Source organism: Gavia stellata, chromosome 22 (genome assembly GCF_030936135.1).
Source record: "Gavia stellata isolate bGavSte3 chromosome 22, bGavSte3.hap2, whole genome shotgun sequence".
Classification (NCBI taxonomy): domain Eukaryota; kingdom Metazoa; phylum Chordata; class Aves; order Gaviiformes; family Gaviidae; genus Gavia; species Gavia stellata.
In genome coordinates this window covers 575,914-598,855 of record NC_082615.1, presented here as the reverse complement: position 1 = coordinate 598,855, position 22,942 = coordinate 575,914, and the positions used below count along the sequence as shown (strand labels likewise).

General features: G+C 42.7%; 1 protein-coding gene across 6 annotated transcripts; it reads left to right on the top strand.

Annotated features, from left to right (window-relative positions):
* Positions 1-4,615: 4,615 nt before the first annotated feature.
* LOC104264265 (myosin-1B-like) lies at positions 4,616-22,017 on the top strand. 6 transcript variants are annotated; one of them, XM_059828015.1, is made up of 39 exons: positions 4,616-4,819; positions 4,912-5,055; positions 5,401-5,557; positions 6,162-6,189; positions 6,288-6,405; positions 6,485-6,577; positions 6,691-6,754; positions 6,837-6,935; positions 7,041-7,144; positions 7,224-7,362; positions 9,166-9,284; positions 9,374-9,523; positions 10,152-10,322; positions 10,571-10,877; positions 11,203-11,237; positions 11,270-11,311; positions 12,603-12,690; positions 12,786-12,903; positions 13,623-13,746; positions 13,832-13,968; positions 14,070-14,325; positions 15,291-15,533; positions 15,639-15,815; positions 15,901-16,046; positions 16,134-16,224; positions 16,313-16,702; positions 16,825-16,951; positions 17,189-17,307; positions 17,582-17,778; positions 18,175-18,358; positions 18,445-18,610; positions 18,782-18,906; positions 19,111-19,419; positions 19,571-19,774; positions 20,438-20,563; positions 20,658-20,828; positions 20,915-21,019; positions 21,258-21,353; positions 21,865-22,017. In XM_059828015.1, exons 1-39 carry the CDS (start codon positions 4,616-4,618, stop codon positions 22,015-22,017), a joined length of 5,826 nt encoding a protein of 1,941 aa, XP_059683998.1. The 6 variants fall into 6 exon arrangements, with proteins under 6 accessions (XP_059683998.1, XP_059683997.1, XP_059683996.1 ...); XM_059828014.1 differs by having other exon boundaries at positions 10,571-10,861; positions 11,237-11,311; XM_059828013.1 differs by having other exon boundaries at positions 10,571-10,873; positions 11,237-11,311.
* Positions 22,018-22,942: the final 925 nt, after the last annotated feature.

Genomic DNA, 22,942 nt, shown 5'->3' with positions numbered 1-22,942 from the left:
CAGCTTTGACTTAGATTCCACAGATACTTGCATTATGATGTTGTCTACTATTGCCATAACATTTGTTCATTCTCTATTGTACCCTTATGCTGTTGGCTGTGGGAAAAAAACATCAAAGCACCACCAAAATAAGAAAGATGCTTGAGCTTGAAAAATTCCCAAACCAACTTTTGCTAGTTGTGCCTTTCCATTCCACCAACCTTTTTAGACCCAGAAAGTGCTGGGTGTAGGGTAGTGACCTTGCTTAGGAAAGCCTTTATCTGACCATAGCCTTGCTTCTCTAAGAGTCCCCTCAGGATAGGAATTTTGATATTGAAGACCAAAGCAGTGTTTCCTGGCTGGTACTGAAGATACCTTCTGTGACTGTCTTCCTTTGCTGTGTTCTGACCTGGTGTTAATACCCCAGGCAGAATCAGTCTCATTCAGCAGATGGAATGGGGGGCTTTAGGCCAAAGCATCCTATGCAAAGGAGGAACAGCTCACTTATTGCTCTTTATCCCCTCAGCAGGCTGAGGATCAGGATAAGAGTAAGAGGAGCACCTCATCTCTTACACAGTAAAGTCACAAGAAATGCTTCTGCCTTGGCAAGTTCTCTTTCCAAGAAAGAGACAGAAAAGGTAGAACCTCTTTCCAGACTGGTTAGTTTCTCCCCATTCTCACTTTTCCAAGCTAGATGGAGAGGCAAGGCAATCCACAAGAACTCAGGGCCCCAAGATGGCTTTGGGACCTGATGGTGCACTCACTGCAGGAAGAATATATGTGAGGTGCTATTTCCTGAACTAGGCAGATGAAAGCCATACATTGTAGAAGGCGTTCCTTTATTACCAGATTTCTAGCAAGACAAGTTAAAGACACCGGGAACAGAAAAACAAGTCATCTGTCATTCCCTGTTGAATCTGTTGCCTCCCCAGATGATTCCCATTACCCTAGGAGGTGAAACAAAATACAAGGTGTCAAACTGACAGAGGATGATATACTGCAAGTGTGACCTTTGAACCAGTGTACTGGAATCCAAGTCATCCTCTTTAATTAACATGTGCAGAGGACCCAAGAAGGAAGATGAAATATAAAGAATCATTTTGCAGCTACTGCTAGACACAGAAACACAGTAATGACTGTAAAAGTGGATATTGCCAGGCTTACAGAGAGTCTTAATCAGAATTAAAAGGATGAGAGGTTTCTTACAGTTATATGGATTTCAGCTGCAAAGCTTTCAGTTCCTGCACAAATTGGAAGTCACTATGCCAACAGCCAGAGACAAGTTTATCAAAAAACTGCAGATGCAACTTGGAGTTAATTTAATGTGTCATATAAAGACCAGTCAAGTCTGTTCTTTGTTAAAAAATTATATAATGCATTAGAAGAAGAGGGGAAAATCTATCCTTTCTTTCTCTCCCTTTATCTGTTTTGCATGCTAGAGGATGAATAAGATCTTTCCATTTTCTTCAATGACATTTCAACAATAACTCAATATTATTTTTCAAACAGAAACTATAAAAATCTCTACATTTATTGTTCAGAAAGACATCAGCAGCTTCATAAAAGAATACTTGATCTCAGATATTTCAGTTGTACATGCAGTGTTGGAAACATACAAAAGTTCTTTAAAGCAGTGAGTTGAGAAGACTGGTCATCCTCTCTGACACTTCTTACAGTGCTTCACCTCCCAGATATTTGAGGGAGAGCATGAGCCTTCAGGATATAGTAGAGAATCACAGCACCTCATCCTAACTCCATGGAAGAACTTCAAATAGCAGATCATACCTAACCCTTTGCAAAGGGAATGACAGCTCTGCAGAACCCAGAAGGTATTCCCAGACACCTCATGAATCTCAAACTTTTATTATATAGAGCAGCTACAGTATTCTACTTGTGTCTTTTTCCCCTACAACCTTCCCACGAGATATGATATAAATTTTCTACTCTCTGATGCATATCTGTAGCACCAGAGGATATGGCCACACCACATTCCTTAAAGTGGCCATATCCTTAACATTTCCTATGAATTGCTAAAAGACGTGTGAGTGGCTTTTTTTTCCAATTACTTAATGCATCTCTTCCCAGGTTTACCTAACGTTCACCTTCACTGAGAACTATCATGCTTAGTTTAAAAGCTATCTGCACAACTAAACTTATTTGTACATAGATAAACAACATGCCTGTCTTAAGACACAGTGCATTGTCATTGATGTATCGGAACAAGTGAAGTGCTCTTCTTCCTCTGTGTAAAGAGCATTCAAAACCTTTGTGAATTTTGCTTAAAATAATGATTTTGTTTGTTTGTTTGTTTGTTTGTTTTAGAAATGACAAGGCATTTTAAGATTAAGAAAAAACTTCCTTCTTGATCTAGATTTGTATTCTTAGGTTGAGGTTTAGGCTACTTTTGCTAATACTTTCTGCTGAACGAGGCTTCTGGCAAAATAAATCTACCTAGAATAACGAGGATTTGCACTGGATTGCTATGGGGAAAAAAAAGTCATGTCTACATCCACAGGTTAGACATGTCAAGACCTGGAGCCTCCCAGGAGTTCTCTAAATTTCTGTGGAGTTTTTGTTTGTGCTTGGGAAGGCTGGAGGAGGCATGTTTGTGATCTAAACCACATTCTTGCATTTGGTGACTATAGGCACTGTCCAAGGTCTCTACAATTGCAGCAAACTGGCAAGTTAAAACTGCCAATTAACCTAAAAGATGAAGGACACAAAATGCCAGTAATCACTGCTAATCTGACCTTACCAAAACTTCTGCTAGACGTATGTCTGAGTAAACCAGCACAGCCAGATACGGAGAACAGCAAAACAAGACCTTTAAAATCCAAATAAATTGTAGCCAATTGGCAATACTTCAGAAGAAGGTAAAAGATGTAATTAAATGTATGAATCAATGGGGATAAACAGTCTTCTCTGATCTTTTGAAAGTAGCCAGCAAAAAGCTAAGGAGTTGTAAATATGTGCAGTAACACAAGCGTGATATGGTTGTCCAAACTTTTGGAATTAGGCTATACTAGATTGTTCCTATTCTTTATTTCCAGAATATTTCAGAATAGAATCTCCCCAAAGCTCTTTGTAATAGTACTCTCTCACTACTGCTGACTCCTGAGACACATAAATCTTATATGTCAAACAGCAATTCAGAGTCAGGAGAAGAGAAGCCAACAATTCCAAGTCCCAGTGTCCTGCTCTATTTGCTGAACAGCACTTCCTCCTTTCAGATTCCTAGTCAAAATATTTATAGGAGATTTATTAACATAGCTAGTAAGACTTCAAATACTTCTAAATATATCCACAAGCACGAATGGGAATCATGCACTCAGTCAAGTTTGCCAAACAATGCTTTGCCAAAAATTTTTTGACCTAAGAAAGAGGAGGTGGGAGTTCTATGTGCAGACCAGAACCTATAAAAGTGCTGGTAGGACAAGTCTGTTCTGTCTCCACTGAAAGATTCAAGGTGAGAGTATGGAGGGTTGGGTGCTGGCAGAATCCCACTGCATTCCTGGTGCCTGTGAAACTGCTTTCCTCAAAGGACTGTCTGTATCAATAGAGATTTTCTTTCTGCTTTCAAGTCACCAGCATATTTTTGCCCTGTGTCTTATCCTTAGGATTCTGTGCAAAAATAAGAAGGAAATTGTCATTTCTGTTTTTCAGTATTGACCAGCTTCCAGCCTGAGAGCCAGCTGGTACCACAAGAGGTAAGACTCTGATTTACCTACTGCATAGGACTAGACTCTCCAAGATGTTTTTTTATGCAGCTCTATGGGCACTTCCCATACCCCTTTACATCCGTGCATACTCATGCAGTGCAATTCCACCTGAGTTGTGCTATCTAAAACAGCAAATTTCCTTTCATAACTGGATTTGACACATTTGTTTGGTACCTGCTGGGAAATAGCTGACCTCTTACCACACAGAACTGTAAACAGAAATCCAGGAAAGAGAAGATGCATGAACAGCACATATACAGTTAAGATTTTGTCAAATCCCTCTGAGTGGTTTTTACTGAGAAGTTTTCCTCTTTTGGTACAAGTTAATCTTAAAGGATCAGCTTGAATTAGAAAAGGCAGCACAATTGGAGAGGCTAAAAGTCTGATTTCTAACTGAGGAAAAAGCTTTGCATAGACAATTCACACATGTGCTTCTGCTTACTCCACAGCTTTTTTTCTTATGTTGCTCCATCTCTATAGTTGACACAAGTTACATGGTCTAAAATGTGCAAGAGAGAAAGGATATAATGGGCTTTCATAATTTCGATAAGATGACTTCCCTTGGTATCTCTGCTGCTTTGTATAGAAAAATTTTATATTGTGCCAATCAATCCAATTTTTCTGTATAGCCTACTGAAATACTACTAGATCTAAAGAACTGAACACGTAAACTGGAATAAGGGAGAGAAAGTTAAAAAAATCTAAGTCAAAAACACCTATTTTCTTTAGGATCTAAATAAATTAAAGGACATCTAGGGTGAAAAGCAGATAAGACAGAGAGGGAGACTGTAAGAAGAGGCAGAGCTGAACACTACAGAGAGTCAGGTGTGTGGTACAAAGGCATTTCTTCCTTCACTCAGCACTGTAGTATGTCTCTCCACTTCAGATCTGTGCTCTGTTGCACTCAATAAACAGCCATGTCGTCAGACTCTGAGATGGCCATCTTTGGGGAGGCGGCTCCCTACCTCCGAAAGTCAGAAAAGGAGAGAATCGAGGCACAGAACAAGCCTTTTGATGCCAAGACTTCAGTCTTTGTGGTACATGCTAAGGAATCCTATGTGAAAAGCACAATCCAAAGCAAAGAAGCAGGAAAGGTCACCGTCAAGACCGAAGCTGGAGAAGTGAGTAAAAAAAAATTGAAGGCTTGAGAATATAATTTAATCCTGCTGTGGACTTTTAGATGGCAACTATGTACCTTTCTTTTCTTTGGCAGACTCTTACTGTGAAGGATGATCAAATTTTCTCCATGAACCCTCCCAAGTATGATAAAATCGAGGACATGGCCATGATGACCCACCTCCACGAACCCGCTGTGCTGTACAACCTCAAAGAGCGTTATGCAGCCTGGATGATCTACGTAAGTACCAGCAGAAGGAGATGATTCCTGCTTTTGAGGAGTTGAAGACAACTTTCAATCTCTCTAAAGAGCTTCCTGACTTCTTGCCTTCTTCTTTCATCATTTTTCTATTTCTTCTTTCTTTCTTGCATGTGTTTCCCTCTTGCTGTCTACATCCTCTCCCTCCTTCTTTCTCGCTTTTACCTTTCCTTTTCGTATGCTGTATCTCACCCATTCTCTGATAGGTCATTCCTCCACTTCATTTTCTTTCACTGCCCTGGTCTCCCCAGAACATCATTCACCTCTGCCTTATCTGCAACTCTCCTCAGCTCTCCAAAATCGTCATCCTTTCCACGTTCCTTACAGACTTACTCGGGTCTCTTCTGCGTCACTGTCAACCCCTACAAGTGGCTGCCGGTGTACAACCCGGAGGTGGTGTTGGCCTACCGAGGCAAGAAGCGCCAGGAGGCCCCTCCACACATCTTCTCCATCTCTGACAACGCCTATCAGTTCATGCTGACTGGTGAGTGCTTGACGTCCCTCACAGCATTATAAACCAAAAAGGCCCACTGCTCTCACTGGAGCGTGTGACAAGCCAGCTAAAACCACCACAGACATGTTTGACTGAGAAGCTGATCGACTTATGCAGGAATTAATTTAAAGTGAAACTGACTCAGAAGCATGCATGGACTCAGCACTGTGTATCTGTGTATTATTTGCACTTTACCGTACGAAATTTTACACTCCCCCACTGCAGAAATACTGCTTGACGTTGTTCGCTACTTATTTCAACTGATGGGACAGAAAGCGTTAGTATTCCATATAATCCTCTATTTTGAGTACAGATAGGCATTTTGATTAGATTTCTTGATGAGAATTGTGTGAAGGGCAAGTGGGTACACAGCTTGTCTCAGGACCACATGCCTCTGACAGCTCTATGCATTCATTTGGGGTTATACTTACTACTGTTGGGACCTGGAAGGGAATTGGGTAGTCATGGACTACTTGGACTATTACTCTTGGACTTGGGAGAAGCCCCAACTTCCATTTACAGCTTTACTTCTCATTCAGTTTAATGTTACTCACAAGAACTGCTAACACTATCTTTCATTCTGCCCCTTTCACAGATCGCGAGAACCAGTCAATCCTGATCACGTATGTACACCCCCTGCTCGGGTCCCTGTGGGGCTGCCCGGTGCCAGGGGACCTCCTGCCTCACCACACACTCTCTGCGTCTCTCTTTGGGTTGACAGCGGAGAATCCGGTGCAGGGAAGACTGTGAACACCAAGCGTGTCATCCAGTACTTTGCAACAATTGCAGCGAGCGGGGATAAGAAGAAGGAAGAGCAGCAGCCGGCAGGCAAAATGCAGGTGAGGTCCTAGGGGTAGGAACCTGCAACTGTCAAATTTATTTATGAGCTATGTCATAACAATAAGATTTCTATTTTAGGGGACACTTGAGGATCAAATCATCAGTGCCAACCCACTGCTGGAGGCTTTTGGTAATGCCAAGACGGTGAGGAATGACAACTCCTCACGCTTTGTAAGTTGTTGCCTGGGACCAAACTCCTTTTTTCCTATCAGCCCACTGACTCGAATATTCTTGCAGTCAGGATTGGTAAAACAGATCTCGATTGGCTTTCCTGCTTCTTTCAGGGTAAATTCATCAGAATCCATTTTGGTGCCACAGGGAAACTGGCTTCTGCTGACATTGAAACATGTAAGTGACCCTCCTGGCCTGATCCCTTTCCCCCCAGCCTTCCTCAGTTCTTGCGCTAACTCTGTCCTACCGTCCTTGCCAGATCTGCTGGAGAAGTCCAGAGTCACTTTCCAGCTCAAGGCAGAAAGAAGCTACCACATATTTTACCAGATCATGTCCAACAAGAAGCCAGAGCTAATTGGTAGGAAAGATCACTTACTGCTCCAGACAAAGGTGACGGAACAGCATTTAATTCCTTTACGTGCCCATTACATTTGATCCGTATGTGTTCTGTCCTTCTTTTCAGAGATGTTACTGATCACCACCAACCCGTATGACTATCAGTATGTGAGTCAAGGTGAGATCACAGTTCCCAGCATTAACGACCAGGAAGAGCTGATGGCCACGGATGTAAGTAACGCACACGTTTTCTTAGGCGGACTCTGACCTTTAACAGGCGTGGGACTTACTCTAATGATTCTTTTGTTAGAGCGCCATTGACATCCTGGGCTTCACTCCTGATGAGAAGACAGCCATTTACAAGCTGACGGGGGCTGTCATGCACTACGGCAACCTGAAGTTTAAGCAGAAGCAGCGTGAGGAGCAGGCAGAGCCGGACGGCACAGAAGGTACCAGCACAATATATACCGGAGCACAGTCTATACTGGAATGCTCACTAGGACAGGCAGTAATTCAGGGCCAGAATCATCAACTCAGCCTGCACATTCCCCCGGATGCTGGTACTCTAGAATATAGGCGTGTCCTAACCAGAGGGCTTTGCTGGAAGAACACACCTAGGTGGAAGATGCAGATTATTTTGAACTGTGCGAAGTATAAGGTCCAGTGAACCCTAAAGCACACTTCCATTGGCTGACACGGTAGGAGTCAGGCAGAAGAAAAGACAGCTTTGCTGCTATACTGAACGGCAGCTTCCCAGACCCGGCACAGAACTGGGAGCCACTCTGCTCACTGACTTACGTTTATGTAGCCACGTAGCTACTATCATTTACCATCAGCTGTAGCTACCTCCTAATGGTATTGTTTTGAGGTGACAAGAAGCCAGAACCTGCTCTGCTTCAAAGCCCGTATTCTGGAGACAACTCACAATGCCTGAACTGAGAGCATTGTGCTACTTCATTTTGCATAGGGGGTTAAAAAGGAACATCAGTTAATACTGCAGCTGTGGCTCATACGTTCTACATTTGCTGTAGAGTCTCGGCATGTCTCCAGGACTTCTGTTTGGGGATTTTTTCTTGAGTTGTTTTTTAGTGTGTGTGTTTTGGGGGTTTTGTTTAGGAAAGTTAAGACATAAGTGAAAATGACTGCAAGAAATACTATAGCAATGAATCTGATAATGATGAGTAGTAATAGTAGAATGGGCTACAAATAATAGGTGTAACTTTACTTAAGTGATGGCATTTTGCTGACCAACTCTTGGAAGCATTTGGAGCAGTGTACGTAACACTGATTCCATTGAAATCAGTTCTGCCACACAGACACTGTAATCCTCTTCTGAGGATTGCTCTGAACCTGTGAACAAATTTCTCAGTGTGGCAAAGCAATCTTTCATTTTGCTAGTTTTATTAGCTCATAAAGCTGGGAGAGGACTGTGGCAGTTCATCTACTCCACCTCTGTGGATGCCGTTTACTGTGCAATCTTTCTTTCTTTGCCTGCTTTTGAAAACACTGAGGAAAACATGCAATCTAGTCCAGTACTTCACTATCCTTACTCATTGGAATTTTTTCCCCAACATCTAACCTAAATATCTGTTGACAGCATTTCAGACTGTTAGATCATGTCCCATATTCATGCAGTAATCTGCTATACTTTGAATTATATAAGCATTCTTGAACAAATCATTTTACATACTGTGTTTGCTGGCAATTTGAATTCAATAGTAAATCAATAGCAGAAAGTAAAATGCCAAACTTTCTGTTTGAGCATACACTTCTAAATATAGCACTTCCTCTCATATGTTTAGCTGTAGATTCATAAAGGCATAATTGACACTTATGCATTGTGCTCTCTTGAGTACTATGTGTTTAAAGTTACCCTACCACAAGTCACTGATACAAATTGCACTGTATTTGCTTCTGAGAGGATCTGCGATTGTCTGCAACCTGATCATCATCCCAGGCTTATCTTTCCTTTTTCTTTTTTAGCATTTATTATTGAGAAGTCTGCCTACCTAAAAGTCTCTAAACTGATTTTTCATTCAAAATTCAAAATAAACTAAGAAACGATGAAGAAAAAATAGCCAGCATAAATGTTCCATTATTACTGGGGAATGTTGCTTATGATGAACTACAAATACATGTCTTCTTTATCTTAACTAATCTTTCCATCTTTACTAGAATTGCCTTTCAATACTTGTTTTAAAAGAACACTAATATCTGCTGGTACCTTAACAACTGATTTTTTTGGTCTTAAGTTGCTGACAAGGCTGCCTATCTCATGGGTCTGAACTCAGCCGACCTGCTTAAGGCACTGTGCTACCCCCGAGTCAAGGTTGGGAATGAATATGTGACCAAGGGTCAAACCGTGCAGCAGGTACAAAAATCCGTGTTTTGATGACAGATCCTCAGGGCTTCCTCTTTTGCTTTGCATGGTAACTACAAACCTTCCATTTTTTATTTCAGGTATACAATTCAGTAGGTGCCTTGGCAAAGGCTGTGTTTGAGAAGATGTTCTTGTGGATGGTTATTCGCATCAACCAACAGCTGGATACCAAGCAACCCAGACAGTACTTCATTGGTGTCCTGGACATTGCTGGCTTCGAGATCTTTGATGTAAGAACAGTGTTTTATTACCACGTTTTTAGAAATAACTCTATTGTGTGCCAAAGTACTTAAGAAGGAATTATGACCTTTTTTTTTGCAGAAATGGTTTAATCCTTTCAGGTTGCATTTAAAGCATCATGATTCCCACAGGTTTTTAACTGGGAATAGATTCTTGTGTTGCACATATGCCAATGTAAATTCATAAATGCAGTTCTTTGACGGATTACAAACAATAGACTAACATGTCATTTGGTACCTAATGCACAGACACCAGTTCCATAGACATAATTTTTGCTTAGAAGGCTTGGGACATGCTTTGAAATCAGCATTTGGAAATGTTGAATAAACTGTTGTGCTGTGGACTCTCCCATAACTGAATTAGCCCAATCTAGTAGAAATCAAAACTGACAAGTCTGAAATATTAAAGTGGCCTAAGCTTCTGGGGGTCATAAACATAAGTGTGGATAAAGTTTAGCCTGACAAAAGAGATACACTGACAGAAGTTCCAAACTCCTGACTAAGGAAAGATGGAACACTGGCAGATCCTCCGGTAATTTGGTACAAAAAGCCAGCACTGTTCTTTATCCCTAGCTTTCTAAATTTACATTAATAGTAATCTCTATTTGTAATTGTGCAGTTCAACAGTTTGGAGCAGCTGTGCATCAACTTCACCAATGAGAAACTGCAACAGTTTTTCAACCACCACATGTTCGTGCTGGAGCAGGAGGAGTACAAGAAGGAAGGAATTGAATGGGAGTTCATTGACTTTGGGATGGACCTGGCTGCCTGCATTGAGCTCATTGAGAAGGTACCTGTGTAATTCACAATGTCTAATATTTTCAGAAATGCATTAATTTTTTATATATTTATAAATATAGTTTGAAAGGGTAAATGTGATACTGTAAATACATAAGTTTAGATTATTTTACAGTTTGCGCTGCTGAGCAGAATAACAATCCCTGAGAGCATTAATATTGTCCCACTCAGGAAGATATTTCTTTATCTGTGATTCTTTCTGCCTTTTTACCTTTTCCTCCTTCCTTCTGCTTCTCCCAGCCCATGGGCATCTTCTCCATCCTGGAAGAGGAGTGTATGTTCCCCAAGGCAACCGACACCTCTTTCAAGAACAAGCTCTATGACCAGCATCTGGGCAAGTCCAACAACTTCCAGAAGCCCAAGCCTGCCAAAGGCAAGGCTGAGGCCCACTTCTCCCTGGTGCACTATGCTGGTACAGTGGACTACAACATCTCTGGCTGGCTTGACAAGAACAAGGACCCCCTGAATGAAACAGTTGTGGGGCTGTACCAGAAATCATCACTGAAGACACTGGCCTTACTCTTTGCCTCTGCTGGAGGAGAGGCAGGTCAGTTCTGTGAAATTCATATTTTCATTTTTATTTAATGACTCTACCAGAGCCATGAGTATCAACTAGTGTGTTCTAAAGAAACTGCATGTTTTGCAGTCCCCCATGGCTTGAATTTATTAACAAAGGAAAAGATCAAATGTATTTCAGGCCTTCCACTCAGCCATGATAATCCCTTGGATTATCACACACCTTTGGTCCTGTGTTCCTTTAGATTGAGTGTTTACTCTGTTTCCCACTGCATCCTAGGCTCCTTTCTTAGCGTGACTTATACATATGAGCAAGATTCTTGCAGTCTCATAGAGAAAAATTTTACAAATCAAAGTTGTAAAACCACCTTTTTTTGGTGTGCTTCAGAGAGTAGTGGTGGTGGTGGCAAGAAAGGAGGCAAGAAGAAGGGTTCGTCTTTCCAGACTGTATCAGCTCTTTTCAGGGTAAGTACAGAAGTCATTATCTCTATTTTTTCCTCTTTTTTTTTAGTTGAAGATTGTGAAACCTCACACTAACTCCAACAAGGCCATTTTACTGCACCTATTAACATTTTTCTGCATCAAGAACATCTCTTCATTTATTCATAAAAGAGCTGACTGCGAGTTAGCTGAGGCCAGATGAGGAAGATACATCTTGATCTAGCCTTTCTTCAAATGTTGGAAAAAGTATTTATGTCAGGCTACAGTTTCATTTATTCATGAGTACACCAGTTGGCAGGATCAAGCTCTTCTCCCTCTCCCTCTGCCTTGGAAGGGCAATGGTAGATCTGGCTACCTGCCTCAGGGAATCTCAAGTCTAGATCAGTTACATACATATGTATGTGCATTTGCACATGATAATACATAACATAATACATAATACATAACTGTTTACACATGATTATACATATGAAGATAAGGCAATAGGGAAATGCCAAGGCCAGTTACCTTTCCACCAATGGACAGAACTTAAGGCAGATGGAAATACTCTTGTTTCAGCACCTGTGGCATCTAGCTACTCTCTGGCATCCTGAAGAGTATTTCACACTGTGAAAAAGGTATTTGTCTGAGCTGCTTTTCCCCTGCTCCAAACCAGGGCTAAACTGAGAACTGTTAGGACCTAGCTTGTAAAAGTGATTGCTAAAATCAGAGATAGTTCATAGGTTTGCTTTTAAAAACACTTCTAGAAAAGGGTGCTGTAGGCCCTGCCACTCTTGCCTTTTCTCTACGACTTGTGACCCCCATTCTCACTGAACAGGGAGTCTTTCATGTCTTCCCCTTCTCAACCTATGTCAAATATATCTTCACAAGTAGCACCTAACACCATTAAGCTTCCCTTTCCCAGCCTTCTTTGCAAAGTTGGTCCTTGCCCCTCTTCCCTTTTGTCCTATTCTTGGTTTTGTTTCTGTTCCCATCAATAGTCAGTGTCTTCCATAGAGTGAGAATCCGGTGATTACAAAGAATCATCTTTCACTCAAAATTATGCCTTTTGCCATGAACATCTAGTCACCATTCTCCATAGGTGTACTGTCTGAGTGGATGTATGAAAACATCATCAGTCTCATGAAAACACATTACACAGTTTTGTGAATTTCTCTCATGCTCAAGACTGAAAGGCAGAAGCAAACTCAAATTAGGATGGGTATAGGCGGGAATAATAAATCCATTATTGTTTTCCAACACTTTTCTCACATCTGAGAGTATAACTGCAGAGGTATCATTTGTTAATGAAAAATCTTTGCTCATGAACCCACAGGAGAACCTAAACAAGCTAATGACCAATCTAAGGAGCACTCACCCCCATTTTGTGCGCTGTATCATCCCCAATGAAACAAAAACACCTGGTAAGAACCTCAAGTAGAGTGAAATAATAGTATAATGCAGCCATTATTCTCTATGCTTTATCATGAACTATCAAATAATTGTCTTATTTGCCTAGGTGCCATGGAGCATGAACTGGTGCTACACCAGCTGCGCTGTAATGGTGTGCTGGAAGGGATCAGAATTTGCAGGAAGGGATTTCCGAGCAGAATCCTCTATGCAGACTTCAAACAAAGGTCATGCTCCTTTCTGCTCTCTCTTCTCTCCTTACTGCATAAGTTGTACATCTTAAATATTTTAACATTTATGGTTATTTTTTAATGCCAACTCTATCTGATTATAACTGAAAGAAGGGGGAAATGCTGGAATGTATACCCAAAGGCAACATGTATGTCTAGCAAAAGAGAAATTCTTTGGAAATTAAGATATAAGTCAGGCGTCCTCACTGATTGCTGTTCATCAAACAGCTGAACTGTGCCAGTGTCTCTGAATAGGAAAGCACAATAGAACTACACGAGCCAATGATGACAAGATTGGAAAATGCAAATTGGGATGTGGCTACAACACCTTCTCAGACAAAAATTACAAACTCAGATAGAGTGTTTTGGCCATTGCATCAGCTGCAAGTTTCAGGGGAAGATGCTTTCTTCCTATCCACATGTTGGCAATGTTCCTCTCTAGCAATTTTCTACAGCATAGTTTAAGTGAAAAAGGTATCAGACTGAAACGGAGGGAGATCAGCGTCCCCTTTTCATCTATGACTGATCACCTAAAGACCAGAAAAGTTTTCTGAATTTTGTTATCAGATCAGGACTTCATTATAACTATCTCTAAACAAAGGATGGAATTCCAACTTCCTCAGCCTCATTCTGCTGCAGACTGCTGTTATTTTCAATAAACAGTATAATCTGATGACTTGAGATTGCCTTCATTCATATTTCCTCTCATTCCACAGATACAAGGTGCTTAATGCCAGCGCTATCCCAGAGGGACAGTTCATTGATAGCAAGAAGGCTTCTGAGAAGCTTCTGGGGTCAATCGATGTGGACCACACCCAGTACAAATTTGGCCACACCAAGGTACCAGCCCTCCTTGACTCACGCACTGTGTGCCTGTGCTTTGCTCTGCCTGACAGTAATGTGCTGCAACGTTCCCTTTCTCAAGGTGTTCTTCAAAGCTGGGCTGCTAGGTCTCCTGGAGGAGATGAGGGATGAGAAGCTGGCACAGCTCATCACTCGCACACAGGCCAGGTGCAGGGGCTTCCTGATGAGAGTGGAGTACCAGAGAATGGTGGAGAGGAGGTAGACATTCCTCATCTTCAGTTAAGGTCACTGGACTTGGGGGAAAGTGTCAGCACTTGTCGTACTGAAAATATTCGATGTACTTTTTAATTATGCTTCAGGGAGTCCATCTTCTGCATCCAGTACAACGTTCGGTCCTTCATGAATGTGAAACACTGGCCCTGGATGAAGCTGTTCTTCAAGATCAAGCCCTTGCTGAAGAGTGCAGAATCTGAGAAGGAGATGGCCAACATGAAGGAGGAGTTTGAGAAAACCAAGGAAGAACTTGCAAAATCTGAGGCAAAGAGGAAGGAGCTGGAGGAGAAAATGGTGAAACTGGTGCAGGAGAAAAATGACCTGCAGCTCCAAGTGCAAGCTGTAGGTATTATTAGTATGTTTCTTCCAGGGGAAAATAAGTAAGGTCTAAATCTTTTCTCATAGTATGGAACTCTCACACTGCACACTAAATTGCCTTAGAAAATCTTTTAATCTGAATCACTAAAGGTAAAATTCAGACCACTCAGTGTCAACATTATAATATGAGGTTCTAACTTGGGAATGACTTTTTAAGTCTCTAGGCCTACAGGTATGTTTCTCTATGCAAGCTCACAATATAAGGTCCAATTGTAGTCACCAGAGATTTAGTATATACAGTTAACAGTCTGGAGAGCAATTCAGTTTCCTACTTTCTGGTTTTAATCAGTTCCCTAAATAAAAGAGCCTTATGTAATTTCTTATGATCCATGGTATCTCACCTATTCTCTTGCAGCTACTATTCTAGGAAGACACAAATACCCTCTAAATCCTAACTACCAGCCCTATGTGTGTCTCCAATGTCCTTTGGAAGATCAAAAGAATAGGCAACACTTACACAACAGTCTTGTATCTTTAAGTGTCTACTTCATAGCTTCAAAATAAAGTCAAGTTCAAATCGAAACCACTGAGTGCATCCACATTATATACCAATTTATCTGGAATAGAGTCAGAATTTTCCTTGCCAAAAAAAAACTTTTACAGAGATAAAACAAAAAGATCTGTGCACAATTATATTCAGTTATTTATTTTCAGGGACAGTAATGAAAAGCCTTAGTGAAAAAAGTATTTTCAGATAGTTAGATATCTTATCTATAAATAGAGCAAGGCACGATAATTGATGAAAGTAAAAAAATCAAATAGAACAAAAACCTTTCCTGATTAAAAAGAGGGTGTGCAAAAATAATTTCCTACAAGGTAATAAAAAAAATAATAATTCCATGTTTCTCTTTTTCACTAGGAAATACCCTTTTTTATTCAATGTGCACTAAAACTTGAGATTAGTAAACAAAACTATGTTTCTCTAACAGGAAGCTGATGCTTTAGCTGATGCAGAGGAAAGATGTGACCAGCTCATCAAAACCAAAATCCAGTTGGAAGCCAAAATTAAGGAGGTGACTGAAAGGGCCGAGGATGAGGAGGAAATTAATGCTGAACTGACAGCCAAGAAGAGGAAACTGGAGGATGAATGTTCAGAGCTGAAGAAAGATATTGATGACCTTGAGTTAACACTGGCCAAGGTGGAGAAGGAAAAACATGCCACTGAAAACAAGGTATGAAGCAGAAGCTGTCACTCTCACTCCAGAAAAGAGCACTGTGCTCTTACAGGACTTCTGTATCTACTTCCTTTATTTACACTTGCTCCCTTCTTCTCAAAGGTGAAAAACCTCACAGAGGAGATGGCAGCCTTGGACGAGACCATTGCCAAGCTGACAAAAGAGAAGAAAGCCCTCCAAGAGGCCCATCAGCAGACACTGGACGACCTGCAGGCAGAAGAGGACAAAGTCAATACTCTGACCAAAGCTAAAACCAAGTTGGAGCAGCAAGTGGACGATGTAAGCACACAGGCATACAGCAAAAACAGGGCAGGCACGGAGTTAGACCTGGTTGGCAGAGCACTGATGGTCTTGTTCTTTTTAGCTGGAAGGTTCCCTGGAGCAAGAGAAGAAACTGCGCATGGACCTTGAGAGAGCTAAGAGGAAACTCGAAGGAGACCTAAAGCTGGCCCATGACAGCATAATGGATTTGGAAAATGATAAGCAGCAGCTGGATGAGAAACTGAAGAAGTAAGTGTGGCTGTGGGGCAGCTGTGTGCTGGGCTGGTGCACTTGTCTTTTTTCTTTGAGCCCTAACCCGGTTTGCTTTGCCCAAAGGAAAGACTTTGAAATCAGCCAGATCCAGAGCAAAATCGAGGATGAGCAAGCCCTGGGCATGCAATCACAGAAGAAGATCAAGGAGCTGCAGGCAAGTCTCTGCTCCTTCCCCTCTCTCACCCAGACACAGGCCAGGTAGGAGGAGGGCAGAGGTGTGAAGGGTCCCTAATGTTCCCCAGGCTCGTATTGAGGAACTGGAGGAGGAAATTGAGGCAGAGCGAACCTCTCGGGCAAAAGCAGAGAAGCATCGGGCTGACCTCTCCAGGGAGCTAGAGGAGATCAGCGAGCGCCTGGAAGAAGCAGGAGGGGCTACTGCAGCTCAGATTGATATGAACAAGAAGCGTGAGGCAGAGTTTCAGAAGATGCGCCGTGACCTCGAAGAGGCCACGCTGCAGCATGAAGCCACGGCTGCTGCCCTGCGGAAGAAGCACGCAGACAGCACAGCTGAGCTTGGGGAGCAGATTGACAACCTGCAACGAGTGAAGCAGAAGCTGGAGAAGGAGAAGAGTGAGCTGAAGATGGAGATTGACGACTTGGCCAGTAACATGGACTCTGTCTCCAAAGCCAAGGTACACAAATACCTTATAGGTATTTCTGCCCCTGTGGAATTCTATACAATGCAATTTCTTGCACCTGATATTATGAAGAGGGTGGATGGTTAACCCTTCCCCTTCCGTATGTTGACACACAGGCAAATCTGGAGAAGATGTGTCGCACACTGGAAGATCAGCTAAGCGAGATTAAGACAAAAGAAGAAGAGCATCAGCGCATGATCAATGACCTCAATGCTCAAAGAGCTCGTCTGCAGACAGAATCAGGTGAGACATACACATCTCTGATGTGCAAATGAATAATGACAGAGAGTTATTGCAGAAATGACCCTTCTGGGCACATGGTCCATCCAACATGCTTTGTCTCCCCTGTAATGAGAAATGCATGAAATGGGATCATGAGCTTCTGCAACGTCTGCTAACTACCTGGTTTTATAGCCCGAAATGTCCTCAATCCTGTCATCAATGGCAACAAAAGGCTTGTGTGTCTGCAAACTTTCCTAGGTGAATATTCACGCCAGGTGGAGGAGAAAGATGCTCTGATTTCTCAGCTGTCAAGAGGCAAGCAGGCATTCACCCAACAGATTGAGGAACTCAAGAGGCACTTAGAGGAAGAGATCAAGGTGAGAAGGCTTTATCATAAACATATAAAATCACAGAAGCAACAAGATGAGAGGGGGAAAAATTACCACTTAGGTAATGCAGTGCAAGTCTTCTCATATTAGCTTTGCTCCCCCTTCCCTGCAGTCTATCCTTTAATTCTTCTGCAAATTCCCAGATCTTCCTTTCTCCTTCAGTAGCTTGCTATCACTCACAGCAGAATAATCCAGTGTCCATCAACACGGGAGATTTCCCAGGATATTTCCATTCATTGTTGCACTACTATTTTTCCCCCAGGCCAAGAACGCCCTGGCCCACGCCTTGCAGTCTGCTCGCCACGACTGTGACTTGCTCCGGGAACAATATGAGGAGGAGCAGGAAGCCAAGGGGGAGCTGCAGCGTGCCCTGTCCAAGGCCAACAGCGAAGTGGCCCAGTGGAGAACGAAATATGAGACGGACGCTATTCAGCGCACTGAGGAGCTGGAGGAGGCCAAGTACGTGAGGAATGTGGGGAAGGCTGGCAGAGACAAAGCATGGAAATTTGAGGAGACCACTGTGATATTGTCAGGAAGAAGTCAGTGTTCTGCTTTGGGGTGGGGTGCCAGGAAGAGAGAAAATATAACCAGGAGCAGGGATGCACTGGGGAAAAGCAGAAGCAGCAAAGCTCTTCAGACGCAGAAGAGCTGTGTGAATAGCAGAGAGAGAACTGCTGTAGCCCAGGATTCAGACACAGAAATACAATGGCTGGCTGGGAGAGGTCCTACACGTCTGTGTAAATGGGCATCACATACTACCAAGGGGCTAAATATGCTCCTGTGAAAAACATACTGGCTGCACACCACAGGCTCCCATTTGCTTCCTCACCTGGACCTGTGCTTACCACCTCCCAGGAAGAAGCTGGCACAGCGCCTGCAGGATGCAGAGGAACACGTTGAAGCTGTGAATGCCAAATGTGCCTCCCTGGAAAAGACAAAGCAGAGGCTGCAGAATGAAGTGGAGGACCTGATGATTGACGTGGAGCGATCGAATGCTGCCTGCGCAGCTCTGGATAAGAAGCAGAAGAACTTTGACAAGGTCTTTTGGGCTCCCGGCCTGGGGCTCCTGGGCAGAGCATCCCCTCCTGATTGCCACATCCATACTCACGCCCCGTTTCTCTTCAGATCCTGGCAGAGTGGAAGCAGAAGTATGAGGAAACGCAGGCTGAGCTGGAAGCCTCCCAGAAGGAGTCTCGCTCTCTCAGCACGGAGCTGTTTAAGATGAAGAATGCCTATGAGGAGTCCTTGGATCACCTGGAAACGCTGAAGCGTGAGAACAAGAACTTGCAGCGTAAGTCCCTGTCCCTCTGCTCCTGGCAGGGCTTTCTCACAAGCTTGTCTACTGAGCATTCCACATGGGTCTGTTCCTGCCGGTTGGCAGCGATGCCCCTCACCTTGGGGTGGCAGGGCCCTTCCCGTTCTGCTCTGTGCCTGACCATGCCATTGGTCTTTGTTCCCACAGAGGAGATTTCCGACCTGACGGAGCAGATTGCCGAGGGAGGAAAGGCGATTCATGAGCTGGAGAAAGTCAAGAAGCAGATTGAGCAGGAGAAATCTGAACTCCAAGCCTCCCTGGAGGAAGCTGAGGTACACAGCACTATTTATTGCTCTATTACACATCTTGGATCTCTATCTCATTATAAGCACTGTGGAGTTATTCTCAGACACAAGAGGAAGAGAGTGTTTGTATAAAAGTGTAGCGATATTACCTAAACATGGCACTCCTTTTTACTCGGAGCTTCAGGTTCAACATTTGACACGTAAAAAGTATTCTAATTTATCCTTGTCCAGGCCTCCCTTGAACATGAAGAGGGGAAGATCCTGCGCCTCCAGCTTGAGCTCAACCAGGTGAAGTCTGAGATTGACAGAAAGATAGCAGAGAAAGATGAGGAGATCGACCAGCTGAAGAGAAACCACCTCAGAATTGTGGAGTCCATGCAGAGCACTCTGGACGCTGAGATCAGGAGCCGGAATGAAGCCCTGCGGCTGAAGAAGAAGATGGAGGGAGACCTGAATGAAATGGAGATCCAGCTGAGCCATGCCAACCGCATGGCTGCGGAGGCACAGAAGAATCTGAGGAACACACAGGCAGTGCTCAAGGTATGGCACAACTAAACATGTGCTGAGCTGTTTCTTAAACAGCTAAAAAATTTCGTGTTCTAAAATTCTATCAGTTCTATACTGATGTGAAAATAGGAAATAGGAAAATAGGAGAAATACGCCTCACAATCTGTCCTGTCTGTCTTACCAGGATACACAGATACACTTAGATGATGCTCTCAGGTCACAGGAGGACCTGAAGGAGCAGGTGGCCATGGTGGAGCGCAGAGCCAACCTCTTGCAGGCTGAAGTTGAGGAGCTACGGGCAGCCCTGGAGCAGACGGAGCGGTCGAGGAAAGTGGCTGAGCAGGAGCTTCTGGATGCAAGTGAGCGTGTGCAGCTCCTCCATACCCAGGTAAGTGTATAAATATATTTAGTATTTATACTTTTGCTGCATACATATAAAATAACTGAAGACTGGCTGAATTGTAACAGTATTTTGTAAAATGCATTGTAATTTTCACAGTATGGATAACAAATAGTAAAAGTGACTTTTCAGCTGCAGATATAACATTACTTTAAGTAGTGCAGATACCTTAAAAGTAGTAAATTCAGAGAGATATGTAAGGTTCTTACTCTATAACTTGAGTTCAACAGCTTTCACGTTTACATTTGAGACTGTAAAGTCAAACTTAGGTTGATCATTAACAAAGTAGGAATACACTAATGCTGTCATTAACATCATTTAACAATGTCATTGTAGTTATTCCACAGCACCATTTAAAATTTTTACTGCCACTAGATAGAAAATTGAATGGAAGTCTTTTTTCTTTATAAGTCTCAATTCCTTCTCTGTTGACTGAGAAACTGTGAGGAAAGACTGTATGGAGGTTGTTCTTGAAATACTGAAGCACATCTCAGCTGAGAAACTAACAGCTGCCACAGCACCACTTTTAGAACAAAATACCATGTGACCTGATGGCACAATTGATATTAAAACCCAACATTTATGCAATGTTCGTGACATGATATTGCAAGCTAACAAAAATAAAATTGTGATGTTGATGCTCTTCAACAGAACACCAGTTTGATCAACACCAAGAAGAAGCTGGAAACAGACATTGCCCAAATTCAGGGTGAAATGGAGGATACGATCCAGGAAGCCCGCAATGCTGAAGAGAAGGCCAAGAAGGCCATCACAGATGTGAGTTGGGCGCTCCTTTCACTGCTGAAGATAAGTGTTTTCTCCCCAGACTGGCTCCATCCCCTAAATGCCTTTCACCCTTTGCTCTCCTCAGGCAGCCATGATGGCAGAAGAGCTGAAGAAGGAGCAGGACACCAGCGCCCACCTGGAGAGGATGAAGAAGAACCTGGACCAGACGGTGAAGGACCTGCAGCACCGTCTCGATGAGGCTGAGCAGTTGGCGCTGAAGGGAGGCAAGAAGCAAATCCAGAAGCTGGAGGCCAGAGTGCGTAGGGCTGGAATTTGTGCATGAGTGAGCACGCCCCTTGGAGAGAGAGCAGGGAAGCTCCAAAGACGGGCTTCTCTTTGCAGGTGCGGGAGCTGGAAGGGGAGGTTGATGCTGAGCAGAAGCGCAGTGCTGAAGCCGTGAAGGGTGTGCGCAAGTACGAGAGGAGGGTGAAGGAGCTGACCTATCAGGTAAGGCAGGAGGCCTCCTTGGGCTGACACACTCTTCTTCCAGGAAGTCAAAATATTGGCACATGGCCTTCCAGAGGGATTTCTTTCTATACCTCAGTCAGTGACACAGTTAACAGGATTTTGACCTCTGTCTTACTGGACAGCAATGCTCCATAAGGAATGTTACTCCCTCTGTTTCATTTATGAAATTTAGAGAAAGAGGGCAACAAGGGTTTCTATTATTTGACATTCTCTGTAGTCTGAGGAAGACCGGAAGAATGTTCTCAGGCTCCAAGATCTTGTGGACAAGCTGCAAATGAAAGTGAAATCCTACAAGAGGCAAGCTGAGGAAGCTGTAAGTACCACCCTGACCAAGGCCAGACTTCCTTCTGATGGAGGTGGAATTCTGTGTTGGTGTTTTCTTCTCTGCATCTTTTTTAAACCTTGACTCTTTTGATGCATGTGCTGCTGTAAGACAATGGGGAATGTAAGAGTAAGAATTGCTGGCTTTGGGAGTAACTAAACTTCTGCAGATCTATTTGTATTGCTCTAAGCCTCACTTCCCACATCTATTTATTCCTTCCTACCCTACCCTGGGTGTCAGAAGCAGCTGCTAGTCTGTCTGTTTAGGACTCTGCCATGAACTCTGCCTAGACTGTGCTGTGTGTAATGTGGCCATGGCCTTTATGACATTCTGATGTTCTTTTCGCTTCTGGCACACTTAGTGCCCTGAGCAGCTTCTTGCCTTGGTTTTGAACCTGCCCTGCTTGCCCAGCTGTGGCATTTAAATTTTTGTTTGCCCAGTTTTCAGATATTAAACGTCCACACTCTGCCTGTTGTTTTCACAACTCCCTCTCCCTGCACAGGAGGAGCTGTCCAATGTCAACCTCTCCAAATTCCGCAAGATCCAGCACGAGCTGGAGGAAGCCGAGGAGCGGGCTGACATTGCAGAGTCGCAGGTCAACAAGCTCCGAGCAAAGAGCAGGGAGTTTCATAAGAAGGTAGAAGAGGAGGAATGAGGATCCCAAGGCTAAAAAGTGACCTGAGGCATACATAAAATGTAAATCTCTGTGTTGCTTTCTTCTGTAATTATCATTTATGTCTAGGTAATAAAGACAGTAGAGACCTTTGCATATGAACAGTGATTAGCATGCTTTATTTATTTATTCTAGAGTTCATTACTTTTGGAGTACATATACATAGTTCATGTTCACATTTAAAGGTATATTAAACAGCAATATTTTTTTACATTTACTTTCTTAAAAATGCATGAGGAATAATAACAATTATATGGATTCACTATTCATCTTGTGATGAGAAGTATGCATTGCTTTGATAGACTAAGACTAGATTCTTTCCAGTTATTTTAATGAGTTCTTAGCCAAAAGAAAAGGAAAAGAGGATCCTGCAGCAATTTTTTTTTATTATATATTCTTTTTATTAACTGAAAAGTGTTGCTTATTTGGTTAGGCTTAGTGGTGTGAGAAACTCAAATTTCTACTTTGATTCAGGAGACTGAAGTTCATTCCAAGCATTGACAAGCACTCAAACCCACGTGGTGAGATAGTGGTATGAAGAGATATCCTCACTCTCTTTCTCTGAAGATATTTTATTTCATACATAGCACAAAATCATAGCCAGTTCACAGATGGGGTGAGTGACAAGAATCCACAGTTAAAAGACTACGGAAGAAATAATAGCTAAGGCTGCAGATTCCTGGGCATAGGTAAAAACGAGTTTTTTATGGACAACTGAAAGATAATTGAACATATATTAAGACAGATAAAGGTGATGGAGTGTTTTCTTTTTTCATTATAGATACAATATAATGTAAAGAAGTAATGTCATAGATAAAAAGAACAAGTTTAAGTGAAAAACACTTTCAAGAATGATAACAGTTTCTACTGAGGTATTAGTATGTTATCAGGAAAGTCTGCTACACTT

Bases quoted from the DNA above. Each gene is read 5' to 3' on its own strand.
- LOC104264265 (XM_059828010.1), top strand. From the start codon at position 4,616: ATGTCGTCAGACTCTGAGATGGCCATCTTTGGGGAGGCGGCTCCCTAC. The intron at 6,578-6,690 runs GTAAGTTGTTGC...TGCTTCTTTCAG, and splicing joins ATGACAACTCCTCACGCTTT to GGTAAATTCATCAGAATCCA. The intron at 10,878-11,234 runs GTCAGTTCTGTG...GGTGTGCTTCAG, and splicing joins CTCTGCTGGAGGAGAGGCAG to AGAGTAGTGGTGGTGGTGGC.